The sequence below is a fragment of the Dromaius novaehollandiae genome, chromosome 11 (genome assembly GCF_036370855.1).
Source record: "Dromaius novaehollandiae isolate bDroNov1 chromosome 11, bDroNov1.hap1, whole genome shotgun sequence".
Lineage (NCBI taxonomy): Eukaryota > Metazoa > Chordata > Aves > Casuariiformes > Dromaiidae > Dromaius > Dromaius novaehollandiae.
Window position 1 is genome coordinate 23,956,407 of NC_088108.1, and position 20,138 is coordinate 23,976,544.

Sequence of the window (20,138 nt, forward strand, 5' to 3'; positions counted from 1 at the left end):
GCCGCCGCGCCTCAGCCAATCGGCTCCGCGCGGAGGGCGGCCGGCGCCGCTAGTCCCGCCCCGCCGCGGCCAGGCGGTGACTGGCGGCGGGCGCGGCCAGTGGCGGCGAGGCGCTGGCGGCCGATGCGCCAATGGGAGCGCGGGCGGCGGGCGCCCGGTTAGGCTGCGCGAGTTCCGGCCGCGCGCGCGCTCCTCTCCGGGCTGTGCGGGGCGAGGAGGCCGCGATCCGTCTCGGCGCCGGCGTCCGCCACCAGGTGAGGCCGGGGCGGCGGCGGGGCGTGGGGCGGCGTCCCTCCGCTCCGCTGCGCGTGGGGCAGGCGCGGCCGCCGCCGCCGGGGCCTTCCCGGGCCCGCCGCGGCCTGCGCGCCCCGCCCCGGCACGCGGCCGCTTGGGCGCGCGGGTCCCGGCGAGGCGGGGCCGGCGGCAGGGGCGGCCCCCGGCGGCGCGGGGCCGGCGGCGAGTTGCGGGCCGCGGCCGACCGTGCGTGTCTGCCCCCAGGTCGGGAAGATGCAGGGCAACAAGGGCTTCAACATGGAGAAGCAGAACCACGCGCCGCGGAAGCAGCACCAGCACCAGCAGCACCCGCCGCCGTCCATCCCCGCCAACGGGCAGCAGGCCAACAGCCAGAGTGAGTCCGGGGGGGCCCCGCTCCGGGCAGGCGCTGCGCGGTCGCCCTTGCTGCGGGGGGTAACTCGGGCTCCTGCCGGCGCTCGTGTGTGCTACCGGTCTCGGCAGAAACGAACAGAATCGGTTCTTTCCATAGCAAACAATAAAAACTCGAGTCTCCCAGCAAACTGTAATTTGCATTCACCGTCCTCCTGCAAGAGGCAGACCCCCCATTGCTGGAGGTGGTGGTTTGCGCTGCAGATAGTTTTGTACTCTGTCGAGGCAGAAGTGCAAAGCACTGGCAGTTCCTGTAGGTTTTCACAGAGACTTGTTTGTAAGTGCTTAATGTTCTTCAAACTGGGTGTTGATGTGGAGATTTGCTCTCTGATTTTCGAGAGAACTCGCTTGGAGAGTTTGGAAGTCTCTTACTTTTTAATAGTGTTGTTTAAACTACAAACGTGAGATGGCCTATTTTCAGTTGGCTCTCTCCTTTTTTTCCTAACCCTAATGGAGCACTTCTCAGTACAGGTTCTTTAAATACTATTCTGTTATCTGTAAAGATGCAGTTTTAGTAAAAAGGTTGTTACAGGATTCTCTAGTTACTCTTTAGGACCAAATTTTTGCATTGGAGGAACGGGGAGATACCTAGCTTTACTTGCTTATACTTCAGCATCCAAGGGCCTTTACTCTAATTGGCGTTTTCCTGAGTTTGTTCTTTTTCAGTGTGTGTGGGCTGTAGTTCTCTGCTACTTGGGATTCAGTGATAGCAACTGTGAGCTCAGGCAGTATGCATTAATGAGTTCTAAGGCCTTAACTGATCTAACTAGTTCAGAAGTATGGCACCAGGGCGTTGCCATTAACTTTTTCATGCGCAGGGGGAAAGGAGGTGCCTTGTTGTGTTAGGAAATCAGTTATTTTTTGTTTTGAAAAGTCTAAGTGCCAAGACTTAAAAAAATAAAATAAAATAAAATAAAAGTTATATGTGCACTTTGGCTGTGTTTTCAAAAATTTCCCATGAGCTGAATACACTTTTTGTTGTTTTTCTTTTGCATGCTTCCTCTATGTGTTTTTCTTCTGTCCTAGTTGCAGGTTTGACTAGACCTTTCTGCTCCCCAAACATGCACGTACTGGGCTAGTACAAAATTTCTAGATATTTTTATTAGGCAACCCTGTTAAATAGGCTCTTTATCAGTTCATGATAGATGGTAGAATAAAGTGGTCCATTTCCAGTCAGGTTGGGAAAAATACTACAAGAACTATATTGCTGTATTCTCACAGGGATCTGCCTTTAGTGACTGACTATATCTAAGACTTCTTTGAGTGGATCTTATTGAGGCAAACCAGTGACATTGGTATAACTCTGCCTTAAGTCTCTCCTGGTATATTTGCAGGCCTTGAAATTGATGCCCAAATACTTCTGATAACGGCCTGAAAAGTTCACAAGAAAAACACTTCACCTATGCACTGTTGCTGTGCTACATAGATAACTTCACTCTTCTTTCATCAGTCTGTAATAGGTGTATCATCCGTCTCGTTTTGGTCTTAGCCATTGGAGGTGTGCTTACACTGATACAAGGGTTGTCCTTAGCCATCGTCTTCCCATGAATTGCCTTTCCTCATCAGTATCATGCTTGTAGCCCGAATCAGACCACTCACGTTTGTAGTTTATTTCGTACCCGTGGCCACGAGATGCATCACTTGAAAAGCATAATTTCAATAGGAATTGATTGGCAAGCTGCTTGGGGCCAATGATGAATAGAAGAGAGAAAAAATGGGTTCAGAAAGAACAAAAGACAGAAACAGAAAATGGTGGAATCGCTTTCTGTGGGTGGCTGTCCTGTGTGGGTAGGCTCTGCATGAATTTCAGGAAAGGGGACACGGAGATAAACTGATGATAAAGTCATGGCTGTGCCTGGCAGTTTAACAGGGCTTCCAAGGTTGTGCTGTTGAGGTGAAGGTTAAAGGTGAAAGACTGGCTGAGAAGCAGATTGAAGAGTGTATAGGATGTATAAAGGGAGCATGGAGATCTGAGGATGGTCCTACAGCTAGCGCTATTTATCAGTGTTAGATATAGCATCGCTTACTGAACACAAATTTTATAACAAACTTTGTAATTTTTCTGAGGTCTTGCCTATGTAGCTGTTTTTATTGTTTTCCGTATTTTCACCATTCCAGCCTTCTCTTCAGCTTGGAACCCAAGTCTCTAGAACCCAAATCCCATCCAGTAGGATCCTTGCTAGTTACAATATCACCTGTCTGGACAAAGCATCATATCTTTAACATTTTTCTAGACCTCTGTTTTCTAGATTTATCCCATTACAGTAAAAATCTGATTGCTGGCAAAACTGCAGCTTTCTTACAATTGTTCAGGTTGTAATAGCAGAATCCTGTATTGTGACCACTCCTGCCTTTATTGTGGGCCAGTCATCTTGACCAGAGCTCCAAAAGTTGAGTGAAATCTCTCACATCATCCCAAGCCGCAGTGTTTCTATTTTCTCCAGCTCTAGACTTTCCTTCACTGGTGTTAATGAGCACTGGAGTTCGAGCACATGTTTTTAAGGAGAATATTGGCCCATTCTGAAGTAACATGCCTTTGTTGCTCTAGAGATGGCTGGAGAGGTTTGAGAACTGAGTGAATGAGTGGCATTACCTATATTATCCTGTGTCTCTGCATTCACTGTGATGTAACCTAATGGAATTTATCCCCCCAACTGTAGAGCAGCTGTGTACCTTCTTCCCCTCAGATGAAGGCCTGACTATTGACCTGAAGAACTTCCGGAAACCTGGTGAAAAGACCTTCACCCAAAGAAGCCGCCTCTTTGTGGGGAATCTGCCCCCAGATATTACAGAGGAAGAGATGAGAAAGTTATTTGAGAAGTATGGGAAGGCAGGCGAAGTCTTCATTCACAAGGACAAAGGCTTTGGCTTTATCAGGCTGGTGAGTGACTGTTGCTGCCTTTGGGGTGTTTTTGTGGCAATGATTCTCACACTGGAGCGGTATTGCTAATTGGAAGTAGTAGCTGTTCAGGTATCTTGCCTGCTGTTGGTTTTCCTGGAATATATGGGATCTGCTTCTACAAGTGGCTTAGCTAGAGCCTTTTATAAGGAATGTGAATGGGAACGAAGGTAGCTTGTGGCAGGACTTATGAGGTATCTGGTAAAAGTCATTCTGAAATCAGCTGGTAGAAAACAGAAGGAAGACATGGACACGATGCTGTTGTAGGGAAGGTAGACTTCCACTTTCTGGAAGGGTGTGAAGGCAAGATTTCTGTGAGCATAGATTATCATGCAGTACTACTGGGGTGACAGATGCTCTTGAGGCAGGAGATCTCCAGATGATCGCACTGAAGCATGGCTAGGTAGAAACCAACACAGAGCAACGGTTCTCAACTTCATTGGTTCATGTACTCCCTTTCCAAGAGCCCTGAAGTGAATGGGTGGAGCATGAGGTTCCCACACCAAAGTTTGGGGGTGCCTAGCTGTCTCATAGCTGCTTGGCAGTAGCCTCAATGTGTGGAAAGGTAGGAAACTGGGAAGAGGTATGGGGGCATCTTTCATGAGCACTTACATAATGAGCATTTCCTTTTACAGTTACCAGACTTGGCTAATAGTTGAATCTTGAAAAAAATGGCTCGCTTTGTGCCCTAATGTAATTAAGTCCGATAGATGATGATCGGTTAATTGCTTGCTTAGTTAGTGCTGACTGTTGGATTCAGCTTATGTCTGGTACGGTTTTCTTTCCCCCAAACTCTGTACGTGCCTATTCAGCTAGAGTCATTGATAATACAGAATAGCTACGTTTTGTCAGGGCATTTTTTACCATGCTGTGGGAGGATTATTTGTTCCTCTCTGTGAAGTACTTGTTCAGGGGAAATAGGCTTTTGACCCTCTGTTGTGTCTGTGACTGGCTAATTCCATCCTGCATTGAGAGTTTTAATGATAACTTTTTTTATCTTTAGGAAACTCGCACTCTGGCAGAGATTGCAAAGGTGGAACTAGACAACATGCCTCTACGTGGGAAACAGCTAAGAGTGCGTTTTGCATGCCACAGCGCATCGCTGACAGTCAGGAACCTGCCTCAGTTTGTGTCCAATGAGCTCCTGGAGGAAGCCTTCTCTGTGTTTGGCCAGGTGGAAAGGGCTGTGGTTATTGTGGATGACAGAGGACGATCCTCTGGGAAAGGCATTGTGGAGTTCTCAGGGAAGCCTGCTGCTAGGAAAGCCCTGGATAGATGTAGTGATGGGTCTTTCCTGCTAACTACGTAAGTGTGGAGGGTGAGAGGCGCTCTTCTGGCATGCGTGCAGGTTGAGGGGTGGCACTGGCTTGTGAGCAACATTTCTTAATGCCAGAGTGGGGCATGTGAGACATGGGACAGGATGCGGCAGGTGGTTTTGCCCAAGGAGAATTTTGCCTAGCTTCTGTTCGGACAAAAGTAAGTCTGTGCTGAAACTCAGGTCTGAAAACTTTATTCTGGGAGGCCGCTGGTGGGGTAAGCGCATAAAACTGTCCAAGAAGCTCTTTGTTGATTAAAGCCTTCTTAGGGTGATTAAAGCAGCTTTCAAGAAGCAGGAATTAGTTTAGAGACCATCCTTATCTTCACTGTGCTTGAATATCACAAGGCAGCAAAGCAGACTCTTGGGAAAGCATATGAATGTGCTCAAGTAAATGGCTAATTCTAGGACCTGTTCCACAGAGCATGGCTTGTTGCTTTAACAATTAAGGGGGGACCTTTTTTGACCTTTGGGGAATTAAAAAAAATACTGTATATTTTGTATACATGCCCATAGATTTTGATAATGGAACACTTCTTGAAACTGAGGCTATATTATTAATTTCTGAAGTAACTTGGAAGCTTTGTGCCTTCTCACTTCCCACCTTTTTCCCCCGGGGCTGCGTATGACACAGCAGTACACAAGCAAATTCAGTTTCAAAAAGCAGCTCAGGTTTTTTTCCTCATTTCTTTTTTCTTTCCTCAGACTCTTTGGGAATAGCCATGATTGTGTTTAGTGCTCTGCAGCAACATTGCTGCTGGGGAACTTCGGGGCTTTCTTAGATTAGTAGGATTATTTAGTCCCAGCGCTCTTGCTGATTCAGAAGTATGTATCTTGAAAGAACCATGAAAACAAATTTTAAAAAGTCACTATGCAACAGTAAGCATTACCAATATACGATTTTGAGTGGCTCAGAGGGAAACATTCACACTTGTTCTAGCTATCAGTGCATTAGTCCCTGATTATATAAGGGAGCCAAACCAGGATGTTGTTTAGTTCTAGTTAAGGTTTGGTTCTGATTAAAGTTCTGACTGGCCCTAGTTAATGATAGTAACAGCTAGGTAACCTTAAACTCGTTGAAATTGGTGAACCTTGGAAAATAAGACCATTATGGATGGAACATATCATGGTGGAAAAACTACATTGTGGAGCTTCAGCTGAGGAAAGCTATAGCCTCCCATATCCTGCCTTCTTGCTGGAGTCTGGGCACCACTCGCACTTTGGAAAAGCATGAGCATTTCTTTCCTATTTCCCCAACTCTGTCAAATGGGGTTGAGGCACCAAAGAGAAGCGGTGGTGCCGCTTCATGATGAGGACATGAGCAGTAGAAGTGCTGTGGTGGGGGAGTTGATTCAGAGATAGGAGATTAAAGCCCACTTTTCTCTTAAAATGCATTCCTGTACACACAGAGACCAGGGGGACAGAGCACACATGCAGTGTCTGTGCTGTGAAGTGCACCAGTGGATTTCTGGTGGGGAAATTTGGACAGGGCCCAGCAGGCACCTGCAGAGCACTGCTGTTTAGCAATAACGGCGCATGGTTGCTTCATCAAGAGAATAGGAGTGAGTGTTGCAGCCACGATCCTCCAGCGAGGTGCAGTGTAGTTAGAACTCACCTTGGGCATCTGAAAATAGACAGACAGGGGCTTGTGTAGCACCTGGTGATCAGCCATGTAGCAAGGGAGGAATGGGAGAAAAGACAGACGCTGGGGTCCAAGGGACCTTGTGCTGAGTAGATCCTACTGAGGAATGTCAGTTTTCAGTTAAGCTGTCACTTTGAACCAGTAACTGGAAGTATTCTTCTTTCAGTGCAGTTTGTTTTGGCTTCAGCAAGGATTTCAAGTTCCTGTTCTAGGAAACACTTCAGTTCCTGTTCTAGGGAAAAAAAGTGTTCTAAGTGATTTCTGTTTGGTTCAGACCCCTGGCTACTTTGTATCTCTTTGAGCAGTGCCAAAGCAGTATTTTGTAGATCCAGGTAAAACTGTACATGCTTTTCTGCACAGCAAGCTTATTCCTGAGTTGTCCTGAAAGCACCTCATCTTTTCTTTATAGATTCCCTCGGCCTGTCACTGTGGAGCCCATGGATCAGTATGATGATGAAGAGGGACTACCAGAGAAACTGGTCATCAAAAACCAGCAATATCACAAGTATGTGCTTACCATGAGAGAGGAGATGAGACTATCTGTGGCCTAGGACGTTGACTGGTGCCTCAGTCTTTAGGAGTGTGGCTCATCAGTGCTACAAAAAGCTCCTCCTTTTTTCTGTAGATGTGACCTGACTCTGGAAAGAGAATAGCATACACTGTTCTCTTGCTATGGTTAGCCGAAAGAAAGCAGTGCTTGTGGATCTATGTTTCTGTTTAGCTTTGCTGGATAAGGCTGGCAGCATCCACATATTTATCATAAGTGTTTGTATGCTTCCATTGCTGGAATGAAAATTGATATCAAAATTTGAGATATCTGTGCAAGGGGAAGACACGTGAGAAGCTGAGACAATGACTTGTGTTACTTGCTCTAAGTCCTGTAGAAAGTCTATGGAGGAAACAGGCTTGAACCCACAGTGAAAGTATAAGGAATTATGTGGATAGCATTAAGAGTTTGTAGAGCTATCCAGGTATAAAGCCACGGTCTCTGAAGGCTTCTCAGTTTAAGTAGGTATCATATGATCAGAGTAGTGGGAATTAGTAAACATGTGACCTCATGAATTTTTCAAGTAAGGAAGATGGTACTGCAGGAGCGGGGAAGCTGCCTTAGGAATAGTGGGATGTTCCAGGGGCAGGGGCTGCAGAGGTGAGTGAAATAAGCTTGTGTGTTTGGCAGGTCTGTTTCTGGTTTATTTCTGGAGTGGATCTGTAGGTGAAATAAGATGTGCAGCAGGAGCAAAGGCTGTTTCTTGCAGAGTATTCCTAAATGTCTGTTATCCAGTAACTTTTGGTGTCTTATGAAAGCATTGTCATTGTTTGGTGTGGGGGAGGATGGGACAGAGTTTCCATGCATAATTAATCCTGCAGTAGAAGGGTCTGTGTATTGGTAAGAAGAGAGTGTGACTAGGATTCTACCTAAATTTCTCCTTTCAGTAAGTTTTTTTTCCTGAGGCCATCTTAGGCATGGTTTTTCATGAGAAACTGGAGGACAAAGTGGTTTGTTATCTGCTACAGAGAGAAATACATTTCTAATTGTTGAAAGAATCTGCCATTGAATTTACATATATACTGTGTTTTTCCTCGTTCCTCCTTGCTCTGTTGAAGCATTCACTAGCTCTTCCTTGTCTGACAGGGAGCGTGAGCAACCTCCTCGATTCGCACAGCCTGGCAGCTTTGAGTATGAGTATGCCATGCGTTGGAAGGCTCTAATAGAAATGGAGAAGCAGCAGCAAGATCAGGTAGACCGTAACATCAAGGAAGCTCGAGAGAAGCTGGAAATGGAGATGGAAGCAGCTCGCCATGAGCACCAAGTTATGCTCATGCGGCAAGGTACCAGTCAAAGATAAATACGATATCAGAACAAGGCCCTGCTGAGTTCAGGGCTGCATAGCTTAGTAGACAGGCTAGAGCTGGCTAAAGATGAATTGTGACATAGCTACTTGACTTGTAATCAACCATAGCAGAGGCAAATAAATGTAGAGATGTTACTGTATTGCTGGCAGCTCTGTTACCTTACTCTCTTCTGTGGTACAGTTCTGGTTCAGAAATTGATGAGAGGCGGCAGAGGAGACAAGTTCGATTGTTTTTTACTGTCATCTTTGCAGATTTAATGAGACGCCAGGAAGAACTGAGGAGAATGGAGGAACTGCATAATCAGGAAGTACAGAAACGTAAACAATTGGAACTCAGGTAAGGGGGCAGGTTCTGAAATTCTGTGAACCTATGATATTCTGGAACTGAAGCCCTTCTTCAGTGTACCTAATTGTTCAGGGTGACAATTTAATTACTACCTAAAGAGTGGTTGTTATTTTAGGCTTTTTTGTTCATAGGGATAGTGTACAGTTGGTTTAAGATGCAGGAGGTAGGAGTTTCTTCCACTGATGTTGAAGGACACTGACTAGTATTTGTTCTTTTACAGTTTGGTGTCTCAGTTTAGCATCCTGACTGAGGCAATCAATCAGTATGTGTACAGTGATTCAGTGACTTTAGTGCTGCAAGTTGGGAAACCCCATTCTAGCATCTGTCCTCCTGTTTGAGAGGTAACTTAGTCTCAGAGATTTCTCTTGCCATTCCCATTCTTCCTTGTCTCAGGGTCATTGTGAGAAACTCCAGACTGGTTCTATATATAGAAGGAACTTGACAAACTATCTGTGGCTCTTGTCCATTATATTACATGGAGTCAGTATGTATTTGGGAGTGCTTGTGCACATGGGTGTCCTCTGGTAGGGTTTTATAATGAACTCCTTAAAATTGAGAGCAGCTCTGTGATGCGGATGACTAGTCTGTGTTGTGCTGAGTATCTTTGGACTCTTTTTTGCAGGCAAGAGGAGGAACGCAGGCGCCGTGAGGACGAAATGAGAAGGCAACAAGAAGAGATGATGAGACGCCAGCAAGAAGGCTTTAAAGGGAATTTTCCTGATGCGGTATGAGTATTCTTGCTTTCCCATTACATCTTGACATTGGCGTTAGAGTTTTGCCCTTCCATAACACAGGGCGTTTTGTGGATACTTAACTTGTTTGGGACACTCTACATTCTCAGTGTATTCTATCCTAAATCCAAACACAGTTTTGTCTGGGAAATATAAATACCCTGCTTATTGGATTAGTCATTTTCCTACTGCTGTTCATGTAGAACTCCCAGTAGTCATCTTGTTCAGAAGAATATATGGAAACTAATTTTATCTAAGAGCAGTAATGAAGATGTACTTTTTTGAACTACTGCTGCAGAGCCCTGTTATGGGCATATGCTCAGTTATATCCCTAGCCTGCAGTCTTTCTGCTTAGATAAAAGGTTTCCAACTTGAGGCAGTACTGCAGGCATGATATTTTGGTTGTACTTAAAAGTCAGCATTGATCAATATTTTCTCAGAATGTAAAATGCATGGTAATCTGCCTTTTAATAGCGGTAACTCTAGTTCTATACTGATCTGTCTTATAAATCATTTCCAATCCCATCAGCTTTCTAGTGTGACAGCAGCTGTAGTGCTATGGAGGTGGTATCATAGCATTGGTGCAATGGGGTGTCAAGGTTTTATGCATATTAATGTGAAATTGGCCCCTAAACAAAATAGCTAAATATGTGTAAAACCGAAAGGGCAAAACTGTGTGACTGACCTAAACATGTGAATATTACTTTGCATAGCAGAGCTCCTGAGTTCTCTAAATAATAGTGCCTTCATATGATAAATAGTGGTACTGAGATTACAGGTGAAGTAAAGTGAAATCTGTTCTTCAAATTCCAATGTGGAAAAAGCATGACCCTCACCGAAGTGAGGCGGTACTCCTGGCTTTGCAGCGAGGGAGATCTGTGGTGTGTGTCCTGTGCTCAAATGATAAAGAAAAATTGAATCACTAACTGGAATTTTAATGTAAGCCACCTAGCCCTGTGTGTTCATTATATAAGCTTGAATTCCTTTCAACATGCAAAGCTTCTTAGCTATGCTGAGGAAGTAGCAAAACTAATTCTTTCTAATGCATTACTGCTGCTCAGCAGATCTTTCCATCCAGACAGCAAATATCTCCTTTATGCGGCCACTGTGGTAAATTCTGCACACACAGCTTTGCTTTGCTCCTGGATGTTGTTGTGCTATGTTTGTGAAAAGCAGAATGCCTGAAGTTTTATCAATTTGAAATGAATTATCTCTCTCTTTTATTTTTTATTTATTTATTTTTTATTTCAGAGGGAGCCACCAGACATGCGAATGGGGCAGATGGGTATGGGAGGTAAGTTTTCTGTGGCCATCTTTCCTATACATGTTCATTTTCCTCTCTGCAAAATTTGATTTTTTTTGTTTTGTTTTTTTGTTTTGTTTTGAATAGTCTATTTTATTAGCTCATTATTTAGAAACTTACTCCAAGTAATTTTCTCCCAGTTCAGTGACAGGAAGAATTCATATGACAAACATATCAAAAATTAGGCTTGAGGCAATACTGTACATATGTGAAAGACTGCTCAGTATGCGGAAGACTTAGCTGAAGTTGCTGTCAGAGCCATGATGTGATTAAAGTTCCCATAGAAGTTTGTACTGATACAGAAACTGGTACAACATGTAATACTAGACCTTGAGCCCAGGAAGCAATCTCAATTACTATATTTCCATATTTTGACTACACGACCTAGAGTTTTAGGTCACGTGGAAAAGAGCCAGTGAAGAAGTGGGTGTTCAGTGGTTAGTGATGAGGGTGAGCATTATAATCTGCTATACTTTTAGATAATACTGGAATGCAAGATCAGTTTGTCTTGGCCTAATAGTGCAAAACTAGCTGATAGATTAGGGCTCTGTCCCTGGGTATAACACTGCAGGGAGGAGCTTGTGTGGTGTTTTATGGCTCTGGAGCGATGAGTGGACACTGGCTTCCTCCCTGTGTCTGCCAGGAATATTCTCCAGATTTCTTTTGCAGGTACCATTGGCATGAACAATAGAGGAGCCATGGGTGGTACCAACGTCCCAGCTGCTGCACCTCCTGCAGCTGGTCCTGGAGCTATGATACCTGATGGAGCTATGGGAATGGTAATGTATCTGCATCTGCTATTTGTGCACATGGCCTTAACTGTAGGATGTGTTGTTTCCACTGTTAGGAGCTATGCTGCTGAAGTCAAAGGTGTTTACCTGATCTTTAGCTCCCCCTCAAATCTTTAGAAATTAATCTTGCCTTGATACGTGTTGGTAATTTTGAGGAAACTGAGCCAAGCCTAATACTTTACTTCAAAAATAACTAGTGCCAAAATGCTTATTGGAAAGGTCTTAGTGTTAACATACGGCTACTAAAAAGGCATGTTGGGCAGCACTTTTGAATTAGAGTGCTTGGAGACCTAGGTTCTTGCAAGCAGAATGCCCAAGCTTTCAGGAATACCTTGTCCATCACCAACTTAGGAAAATAATGAAGAATCGCTTTCTAAGCTAATAGTCCAAAATAATTACGGGAATAGTAAATGAGTAGGCTAAAACAAACTCTGCTAACTTGTTTAAAGAAGTAAAGAGCAAAGAACCAGTGGAGATTATGCTTGTTTCCTTGTTTCTTTCAATTTTTATATTTAACTGAATTTTAAGCAGTATCTTTACAGAGAGTCCTTGTGACTTTTCTAGTAAAGCAAAGAAAATTTAAATGCTTGTTCAGCAGGAGTCAAGGCTGCTATCTCCAAAGCTTTGGAACCAGACAGTTCCTCAGCTTTACACTCCCCCATACCATCCACCTTCATGAGCCTTACAGAATTTAGCAGCTTCTCAGGTGTCCTCCTCCTCACTGAGTATATGTCACCATAGAATTGGAAGTCCTAAGGAAAATTCCAAATGCGAATTTAAATTTTAAATATAGCTAATGGAAAGCTAGAAAATCCTTTAAAAATCCTTCTTAAAAGATTAAGTTTTTTGCTTAGAAAACTCACAGCCAATCTCTGCTTCAATAACAGGACATGAGAAACAAAATTCTTCACAGTCAGTACTAGAATTAAATTTATGAACTGAAACGTATTGCTGTGAAATATATAGTAGCTGTACAAACTTTTTTCCCCTGCGTGCTGCAACCAGCTTACAGAAAGTCAGTTTATTAATTCTCCATGAGCAAGAAGGAAAAATACTTTTAAGAATAGTGTTTATCTTAAGGGTCAATGAGCTACCAGTGGAATAAGTTGGAAAATGTAGGGTTTTAGACAAGAGTTACAATAACTTACTGACTTACTGTGACTTAGTTGGTGAATGGTAATTGGCTGTGCATATGTTCTTAGCTTGTCACAAAAGTGAAATAAAATACTATTTCAGACTTCCAAAGAAGTTGTTTAAGGTGACATGTTTTACATAGACACCAGTGAGGCCCAGGGCCTACACATAGCCAGTTACTCTGGTGATTAATGACTTGTCAAGGTGAAATAACTCAGTTGTTTGCAATCATCTGTTTGGCTTTGTGTACAGATGAGCATATACACAGGCCAGGCTGTTTAAGTGTGTGAAAACAATGCAAGCTAGTATTGTGAGAGAAACATCTTTCTCGCAGTCGGGTTAGTCTGCAGCTAGTTACAGAAACAGTCCTTGTGGCCTACTGTGATATTTCGCCAGACTCTGCTTGTGCCAGATAGGTTTTTACAGTCCTGGTACTTGGTCTCTTTAAAAAATGTGTCCCTTTCAAAATAACGAAAGGAACACAAACTAAATGTTTATGTTGCTGTAGACTGCAACTTGTAACTTTCAGTTTTGGGTGTTTCTTTATTTTGCATGTGAAATTTAACCTTGTAAAGCAAATGGTGTGGGAATGGGGATGACCTGGTAGCACCTGAACTCGGGGGACTCCTGAGGAGCTCAAGCCTCAGTGATACGCACGTACGGCTTTACTGCGGAGCCTCACAGCAGACCATTACGTCTGTGGCATCTGTCATTCCTGTCTGTGGTACAGAGGATTGATCCACTCAGTATCAGTATTTCACATCAGCAATAGAAACAGCAGCAAAGTCAAGTTTGTCCAGAAAGCTGATCTTCCTTTTTCAGTTCATATCAAATGGTCTAATAAAAAAAAAAAAACACAAACCCTCCTGCAAACCTTCTCGCTTAGACTTCTTGGTCTATCATGGCTGCTACATCCTGTAAAATTTTTGGTCATAAAAAACAGCATTTTATTTGTCTACTGGTTTTCATACCTATGGGTAGGGACAGTGGAGCAGCAAAGGTTGAGGGAATAGATGCTGCGCAAAGAAATTAAGGGGAAAGCTGAAGAGAGGAATGGAAAGGCCAGGGAGTTTAGGTTAGTACAGTGAAATAGTACTATTCAGACCAAAAAGTGACAAGTCAGTTCTGTTATGGCCAGAACTTCCTTTTGGAAACGGTACCAGGCAATATGATTCAGTCATCTACAGTGCTAATACAGAAAAAGTGTACAAGTGCTGTAAAGCTGGGGACAAAGAATAATGAACTCGTGAGCCTGACGTAAAGCAGCTCTGCTCCACGTGGTCACTTAGCTCCGGTACAGGGGGAAGGAAGAGGTGGTGGCTGCCTGCAGCTCCAGTACTTCCCATAAGGAAGTACTGTGACCACCATGAGGGCAGCCAGCAGTGGAACAGGCTGCCCAAAGGCTGTGCAGTCTTCATCCTTGCATGTTTTCAAGACCAGACTGGATAAGGCTGCTACGAGCATGGTCTGACCTCGTAACTGACTCTGCTTTGAGCAGGAGGTTGGACTAGAGACCTCCTGAGGTGCTTTCCAACTTCAATTATCCTTTGATCATCTCCCTGCTGGAAGAGGCTGTGCGATAACAATGCCTCACCTAGGGAAGGGGAGAGCCAGAGGAATGGAAATAATAGGAGACAGCTAGGGCACGAGACTAGCATGGCAGACTTGTTTTGGAATCAGTGTTATGTACACTGGGACTGTGATGGTGCTGTAGTATCAGCATACTGCTCATCGCTGGCATTTGGTTTGGGTGAAGGAGTGTGGTGGAAATGGGAAGTTCTCCTTTCCCAGTCTGCATTACTCAGATATTCCCTGGCAGGGCACTAGTCTGTGAGACGATGTAGGCTGTATCCCAGTATGCCTGGCTCCAAGTTAGGAGGGGAAAGGGACTGGCCGTAACACTTATCTTACTAGAGTCCTATCGGGCTTTGGGGTTATTTTTTGGTGGGGTGGGGGTTTATAGCAAAGATCAGCTGGAACTGTGGAATACTGATAGGATTCAAATCAACTGAAATGTCTTTTAACTGTACGGTGTTTTTTTATTTCCTGTCTCTCTCTCTTTCTGCCTCTTCTGCACTTTTGCTCTTCACAAGACTCCACCACCGCCCGCAGATCGTTTTGGCCAGGGCAGCGCAATGGAAGGACTTGGAGCTATGGGAGGGAACCCGCCTGCCTTCAACAGAGGAAATCCGGGGGGTGACTTTGGCCCTAACAAGCGTCGCAGATACTAACAGGATTAAAATACCCCCTGCACACACCCCAAAGAGGAAACGAATCTTAGCAGGCCATATAGGGTTCTACTCAGGGGGTGGATATTCAAAATAGTTAATTAGGGCCTGCTTTGGTAAAGCCACTCTAGGACAAGGGGAGTGCAGTCTGACTGGTAAAGGTTTTAGAAAATTTCATGTGGTGCATTCCTATAATTTCAATGTGAAAAATGGATTCTGGGAGGCTGCCGTGGTTGTTCGGTAACGGTAAGATCTGACAAGGACCTTAATGCCTTGACCATTCCAGGTTTCCTATTTGCAGCCGGAGTCCTGAGACTAAACTAGATACAATTGGAGTATGTCTTGGCATTTTTTTTAGTGTAGTGAACCTTGCTTAAAGCACAGGCAAGTCTCTGGAGAACTAGGGCAGCATCTGGGTACTTTGCAGTTCCCATGACTCTGTAAATTTATATAGCTCCAAATGATCCATCATGTAGTGAATTGGGGAGATTTTATGTTCTTTTATTTCTTTTCTTTCCTCCTAACCTGTAGTTATTCTTTTTCTCTGGACCATCTGTTTCTTTAAAGTAGTTGACCGTCATGTGCAGCCTGAATGGCTGGAAGGCTCTTGTTTGGATGGATTTTTTGATAACGTGTTGTATCGCTGTTTATTTTTACTGGTAGTAAAGTACAATCTATTGGACAAAGATACTGTATCTCATGCTGAAGATTTAACTGAAACAAATGTTTGTATAATCTTAACCTTGCCTGTCTTTTGTGTAGAAGTACTACAAGATTTTTCATTTAGTGTAAACTGTTTGAACACAAGCTGTAATTGTCCCACTAACAAGTTTGAGTTTGTCTGAGGAATGTTACAGGAATGCATTATTAAAGTGGATTTTAAGCCTTTTTTATCTGGTGTGCTGTCTATTCTGTTTCTGAAAAAGAATGGGTACATACAACTTGAAGTAAATTGGGCTTCAGATTATGGAGCAAAGGCTGTTTTTACATAGCTGTGTAAAGAGTGTGTTTAACCCTGGAGTTTTCCAACAATTCTGCTTGGCACAGAAAGTTTTATTTGTGTTTTGGAAGGACACCTTCAACCTTGGCATTTCAGAGTAAATTAAGGGAACTCCTGATGCACCTAGGATATGTCTATATCCTATGCAGGTGCAGAGAAGCCAGGCACAGAGCTGTTCACATGATTCTCGCAGGGAGTCTGGAGTTCAGTTAACGACTAATCTGCATGGCACAAAGTTGTGTGTGTCTCTGTGCTGTGTTGCAGCTGGCTCTGACCGCGACGCAGACCTTGCTGTGGAGCTCTCCACGCTCCTCTGCTGGGGCAGGAAGCAGAACACTTGTAGCTGCTGGTGGAGAGCAAGCAATACTTCACCTTGTGTAATAAATGCTGCAATCTGTAGGGACAGGAGTTTTCCATGACTTGCCTCAGTGTGAGGATACTCTTGGGCTGAGACTGGCGTGGGCTAAGCTGAGGAGGGCGGTTAGGAAGGGTGAGAAAGGGAGGGAGGAAGATGAGTTACACCCTGAGAGCATAGGGAGCTGCTGTACAGACTTAAAACAGGGAAGATCAGAACATTTTCAGATGCCTAATGTTACCAAGGCAAAGCTTGACAAGGTAGGGTTTGGCCTGTAGGTACCTCATTTAAATAGAGAAAGATGAGTTAGTCACTCTAGGTTCTTACTGGTTTATCTCTGTCATTTGATGGTTTATTATTAGCCTCTAATGGGGTGATTGATAGGAGGATGTATCTGGGAGAGACTAAAGCAGCTGCTCTTGTTTCTTCAGCTTGTTTCTTTGCAGCTTTTGACAGCATCAACACCATAGTTGTCAGGCCTGGCTGATATGGTATTATTGTTGATTATCAGAGGGACTATGACTTATCTGTAGGTACAGTATAGGGAGTTTGGTGATGTTTTTCATCTGTCATGTTGGCTCAGATATTTGAGATTTTGCAGCATTGAGCTAAGCTGGCTAGAGCGCTAATTAGCTCTTCAGCCGCCCTGTGAAGGGGATGCATCTGTGATTGCTGCTTCCTGTGTCCAAAACCTGACTGGCAGACATTCCTTAATGCCATGGAGGGTTGGTGAGTATGTAATTTAATTCCAAAGCTTGAAATGTTAGGAGAAGAAACTGTAAAGTTGCACTCGGGTGTCTGAATTGTCTCCCATTCTGCCCATTTCTCAGCCAGCTTGCCTGTTAGCGAGTAGTCAAAACAGAAGTGACAGCTTTAGGGAAACAGCAGAGCCCGAATAGCCAGTGCTCTAGCAACTGCCTCAATCCCTTTCAAGTGTAAGGTAAGGATTGGTCTGATTGCTCTCTTTTCCTAGGAGAAAACTGAAGATAATAACAGGCTGTGTAAAGAGGATGGGGAAGGAGGGATTTAGCACTGCTCGGAGTTCATCTAACAAGAAGACAGGTACAAGATGGAAATCAAAAGTCCAGTGACAGCAGAGGAAGGGGCTAAAACTGCAATCTGGTGCGTCTGCTAGAGGTGATTATTCTCACTTGCTTTAAAGGAGGAGACTAAAAACCTGTGACGCAGATTCCGATAATGGAATTGTAAAGCAAACTGTTACTAGAGTTTACAGATGCATTCAGCAGGAGGAAAGGGCAGCAGGGACTGCTGGTAGTGCAGAAATGTGTAAGGCTGGGCAAGCCGGGCTCTCTCATTCCAGAGCACCTCCAGATCCTGGAGTCTGCTGAAGCTCTTTGCATTTGGTTATGGGTGCCGTGTGTGCCTGGATAAGGTAGCTAGTGCAGCTCTTGCAGGGTCTAAAGTTTTTAGCAGCAATTCAGAATTACAGCTCTGATACGCTACCCAAGAAGTGGGATTCTGTACAAGCAACTTTATGATGTGCTGAAATGCAGCCAGTATGCAGAGGAGGATACAGCATGGTTTTTGAGATTACTGGCTGTTAGAGTTGCAGAGTGATAAAGTATTTTGACTATCATTGCTGTCTGCTGTCATATCTGATCAGCTCGTTTATTATGAACTGATACTGCATGAGTGCATTTTAGACAAACGACTGATGATCTGTCTGGTTCTTATCGGTTTGTTCTTAGATTTAAACCCCAGTCATTTGTAGGCTTCCGAAGTTACAAGTTGTGCTTTTATGCAGCTTCCTCTTGAGCAACAGTGACTGCATTTGCAAGAATCAGAGTAACTGCAGAATCCATCTGGTATCTAGATAATCTTGTGACATCAAAGGAGTAGAAGATAAATTTCCTTTTTTTTCTGGCCTGCTGTAGCTTACTAGAAGCTGCCATCCATCAGAGAAAGCTACAAATGGCAGAGTATACTCAACTGCTTTTCCACGGGGCTGCCCTCAGGAGCTTGAAGAAGGAAGATGCGGTTCTGTGTGGCCCTGCTGAAGAGAGCCATCATTCCCTTTTTTTCCTCCCTCTTGGTCACGGCTACGTACCTGCATGCCTGGTGAGTCACCCGAGTGTCAGAGCTGGCCAAACAGGACAGGATGAAAGCAAGACATCTCCGGCAGCCACGAAAGGATGCCTTTGGGACACGCTTTCCCCTATTACAGCCTAGCCACTGTGCTCTACCTGATGCTCCTAGTGACTACATGCTCCAGGAGAAAACCCATAAAGCCCCACACTCTTTGCTAGTTCAGGCTCCTTCTGGCAGTAGGTTTCGCTGCTGGATGCTACTTGATGACAAGAAGACTGAGTCTTCAGAGTGGACTGCGCTCTTTTAGGCTGGTTCCTGCTCAGGACTGCAGCTGCGCTTGTAACATTAATGCTGCCTCTGAGCTTTGTCTAGCATACGCAGCGGTGATAGGCAGGGTGGGGATTTTCTTTATCCTAAGCAGCAGTAGCAATCCATGCCTTGCTAGGAGGAACTACTCCCTGCTTTAGAAAAGGACTGTTGTCTGTGAAGAGTGAATGCATCTACTGCTGACCAGCATATGCTGCTTTCCCTGGGCTGCGTGAGGGACGGCAGCCTCGGTTCCTTTCGTTTCCTTGAGGCTGCTGTCACCAGTGGGAAATCTCTTCTGGGTTTGAAAAGATTCCCACATTTGCTGTGAGCGGTCTGCGCTAAAGGCTTTCTAACTCCATGGAAATCCGCCGTGCTTCAGCTCTCCCCCGTGCTCCTCTCTCCCCGTCCAAAGAGCCCTTCGGTGCCTTCTGCATCTGCCCGTGCAGGTACCTGTCACCGAGATTGCTGCCGCGTCGCCGTCTCGCTCCCGCTCCCCCTCCCGGGGTTGTGCGAGGGCTGGTGCCGAGGCCGGGCTTGGCTCCCTCGCCCTCCTGGGCTCAAGGGGTTGCTTTCCAGCGTCGCTGCCGGCTCCGCCTACCCTGTTCCCCAAATTGCCTTCTTAACTCTCCTCTTTCCATGTCTGGAGACCTGCGTGTCCCTTCCGACACTGCGCTATCCTGAGAGGTCACGCTTGCTTTCCTGTAGGCAGAGGTCTGATGGGGACGGTATCCTCAACACCTCCTTCTCCCTCCCTCCCTCCCCTTGTCCTTTAGCCTAACGTGGAGCTTCTGGAATTCCTACATCTTCTCTGCATAATTAGTTCTGTCATTCGCAAATGCTGTGACTTGGCTGCTCCATCTCTGACTATAATAAATGTTTTAAGCAGTGACTGCAACAGGGAGCCTTGAGGAACCTGGTGGTCAACCTTCAGCCATCTCCTGCGACCCTTCTCGGCGCTTGCTCCGTTATACGGTTACCCGCGGGAAGGTCCGTGGTCACCACTCACGTGAAACTTATCCTGTTAGACCAAAGTGCCACCGTCCTCCTGTTTCAAGCCAGCACTACAGTTCCCAGGAAAACTATTCTGCTTTGGGTGGAGATGTGGCTTTTTTCCACCTGCAAAGATTGTGGGTTTTGAAAACCATTTGGTCCTTTTTTCTGGCTCCCCCTTGTTCTAGGTCAAAGCAAGTGCACACAAAGCGAGCAGGCCTTGGTTTTCATTCGCGGCCAGCCTGCTCCTTGCAAGCTGTCTGTAGCCGTCGATGACAGCTAACCACGTTCTGCCGGGGAGCGCTGTGATCTGGTCCTTCATCCTGAGCTTTGCCCCTGCGGAGGGCCGGACGCTGCACGTAACCCCGTGGTGCAAACGCACCGGAGCTCTCCCGGCACTGTGCCGAAGAGGTGCCTCGAAAGTGCTCAGTGGTGGCAAGAGCCTGGCCCAGGGCGCGGGCCGAGCCAGGGCAGGTCCTGCTCACTCAGCCCAGCAGCACCAGCTGCATTTCGGCCGTCGTCCCCACTGA

The 20,138-nt window shown here is 45.2% G+C and overlaps 1 protein-coding gene across 2 annotated transcripts; it reads left to right on the top strand.

The window, feature by feature from the left end:
- Positions 1 to 97: 97 nt before the first annotated feature.
- On the top strand, positions 98 to 15,796 carry NONO (non-POU domain containing octamer binding). Of its 2 annotated transcripts, none has more exons than XM_064518418.1 (11): positions 98 to 254; positions 499 to 628; positions 3,324 to 3,544; positions 4,566 to 4,867; positions 6,929 to 7,024; positions 8,153 to 8,349; positions 8,625 to 8,709; positions 9,341 to 9,443; positions 10,701 to 10,743; positions 11,422 to 11,531; positions 14,771 to 15,796. In XM_064518418.1, exons 1-11 carry the CDS (start codon positions 132 to 134, stop codon positions 14,906 to 14,908), a joined length of 1,548 nt encoding a protein of 515 aa, XP_064374488.1. In that variant the 5' UTR covers positions 98 to 131; the 3' UTR covers positions 14,909 to 15,796. The 2 variants fall into 2 exon arrangements, with proteins under 2 accessions (XP_064374488.1, XP_064374489.1); XM_064518419.1 differs by having other exon boundaries at positions 3,351 to 3,544.
- Positions 15,797 to 20,138: the final 4,342 nt, after the last annotated feature.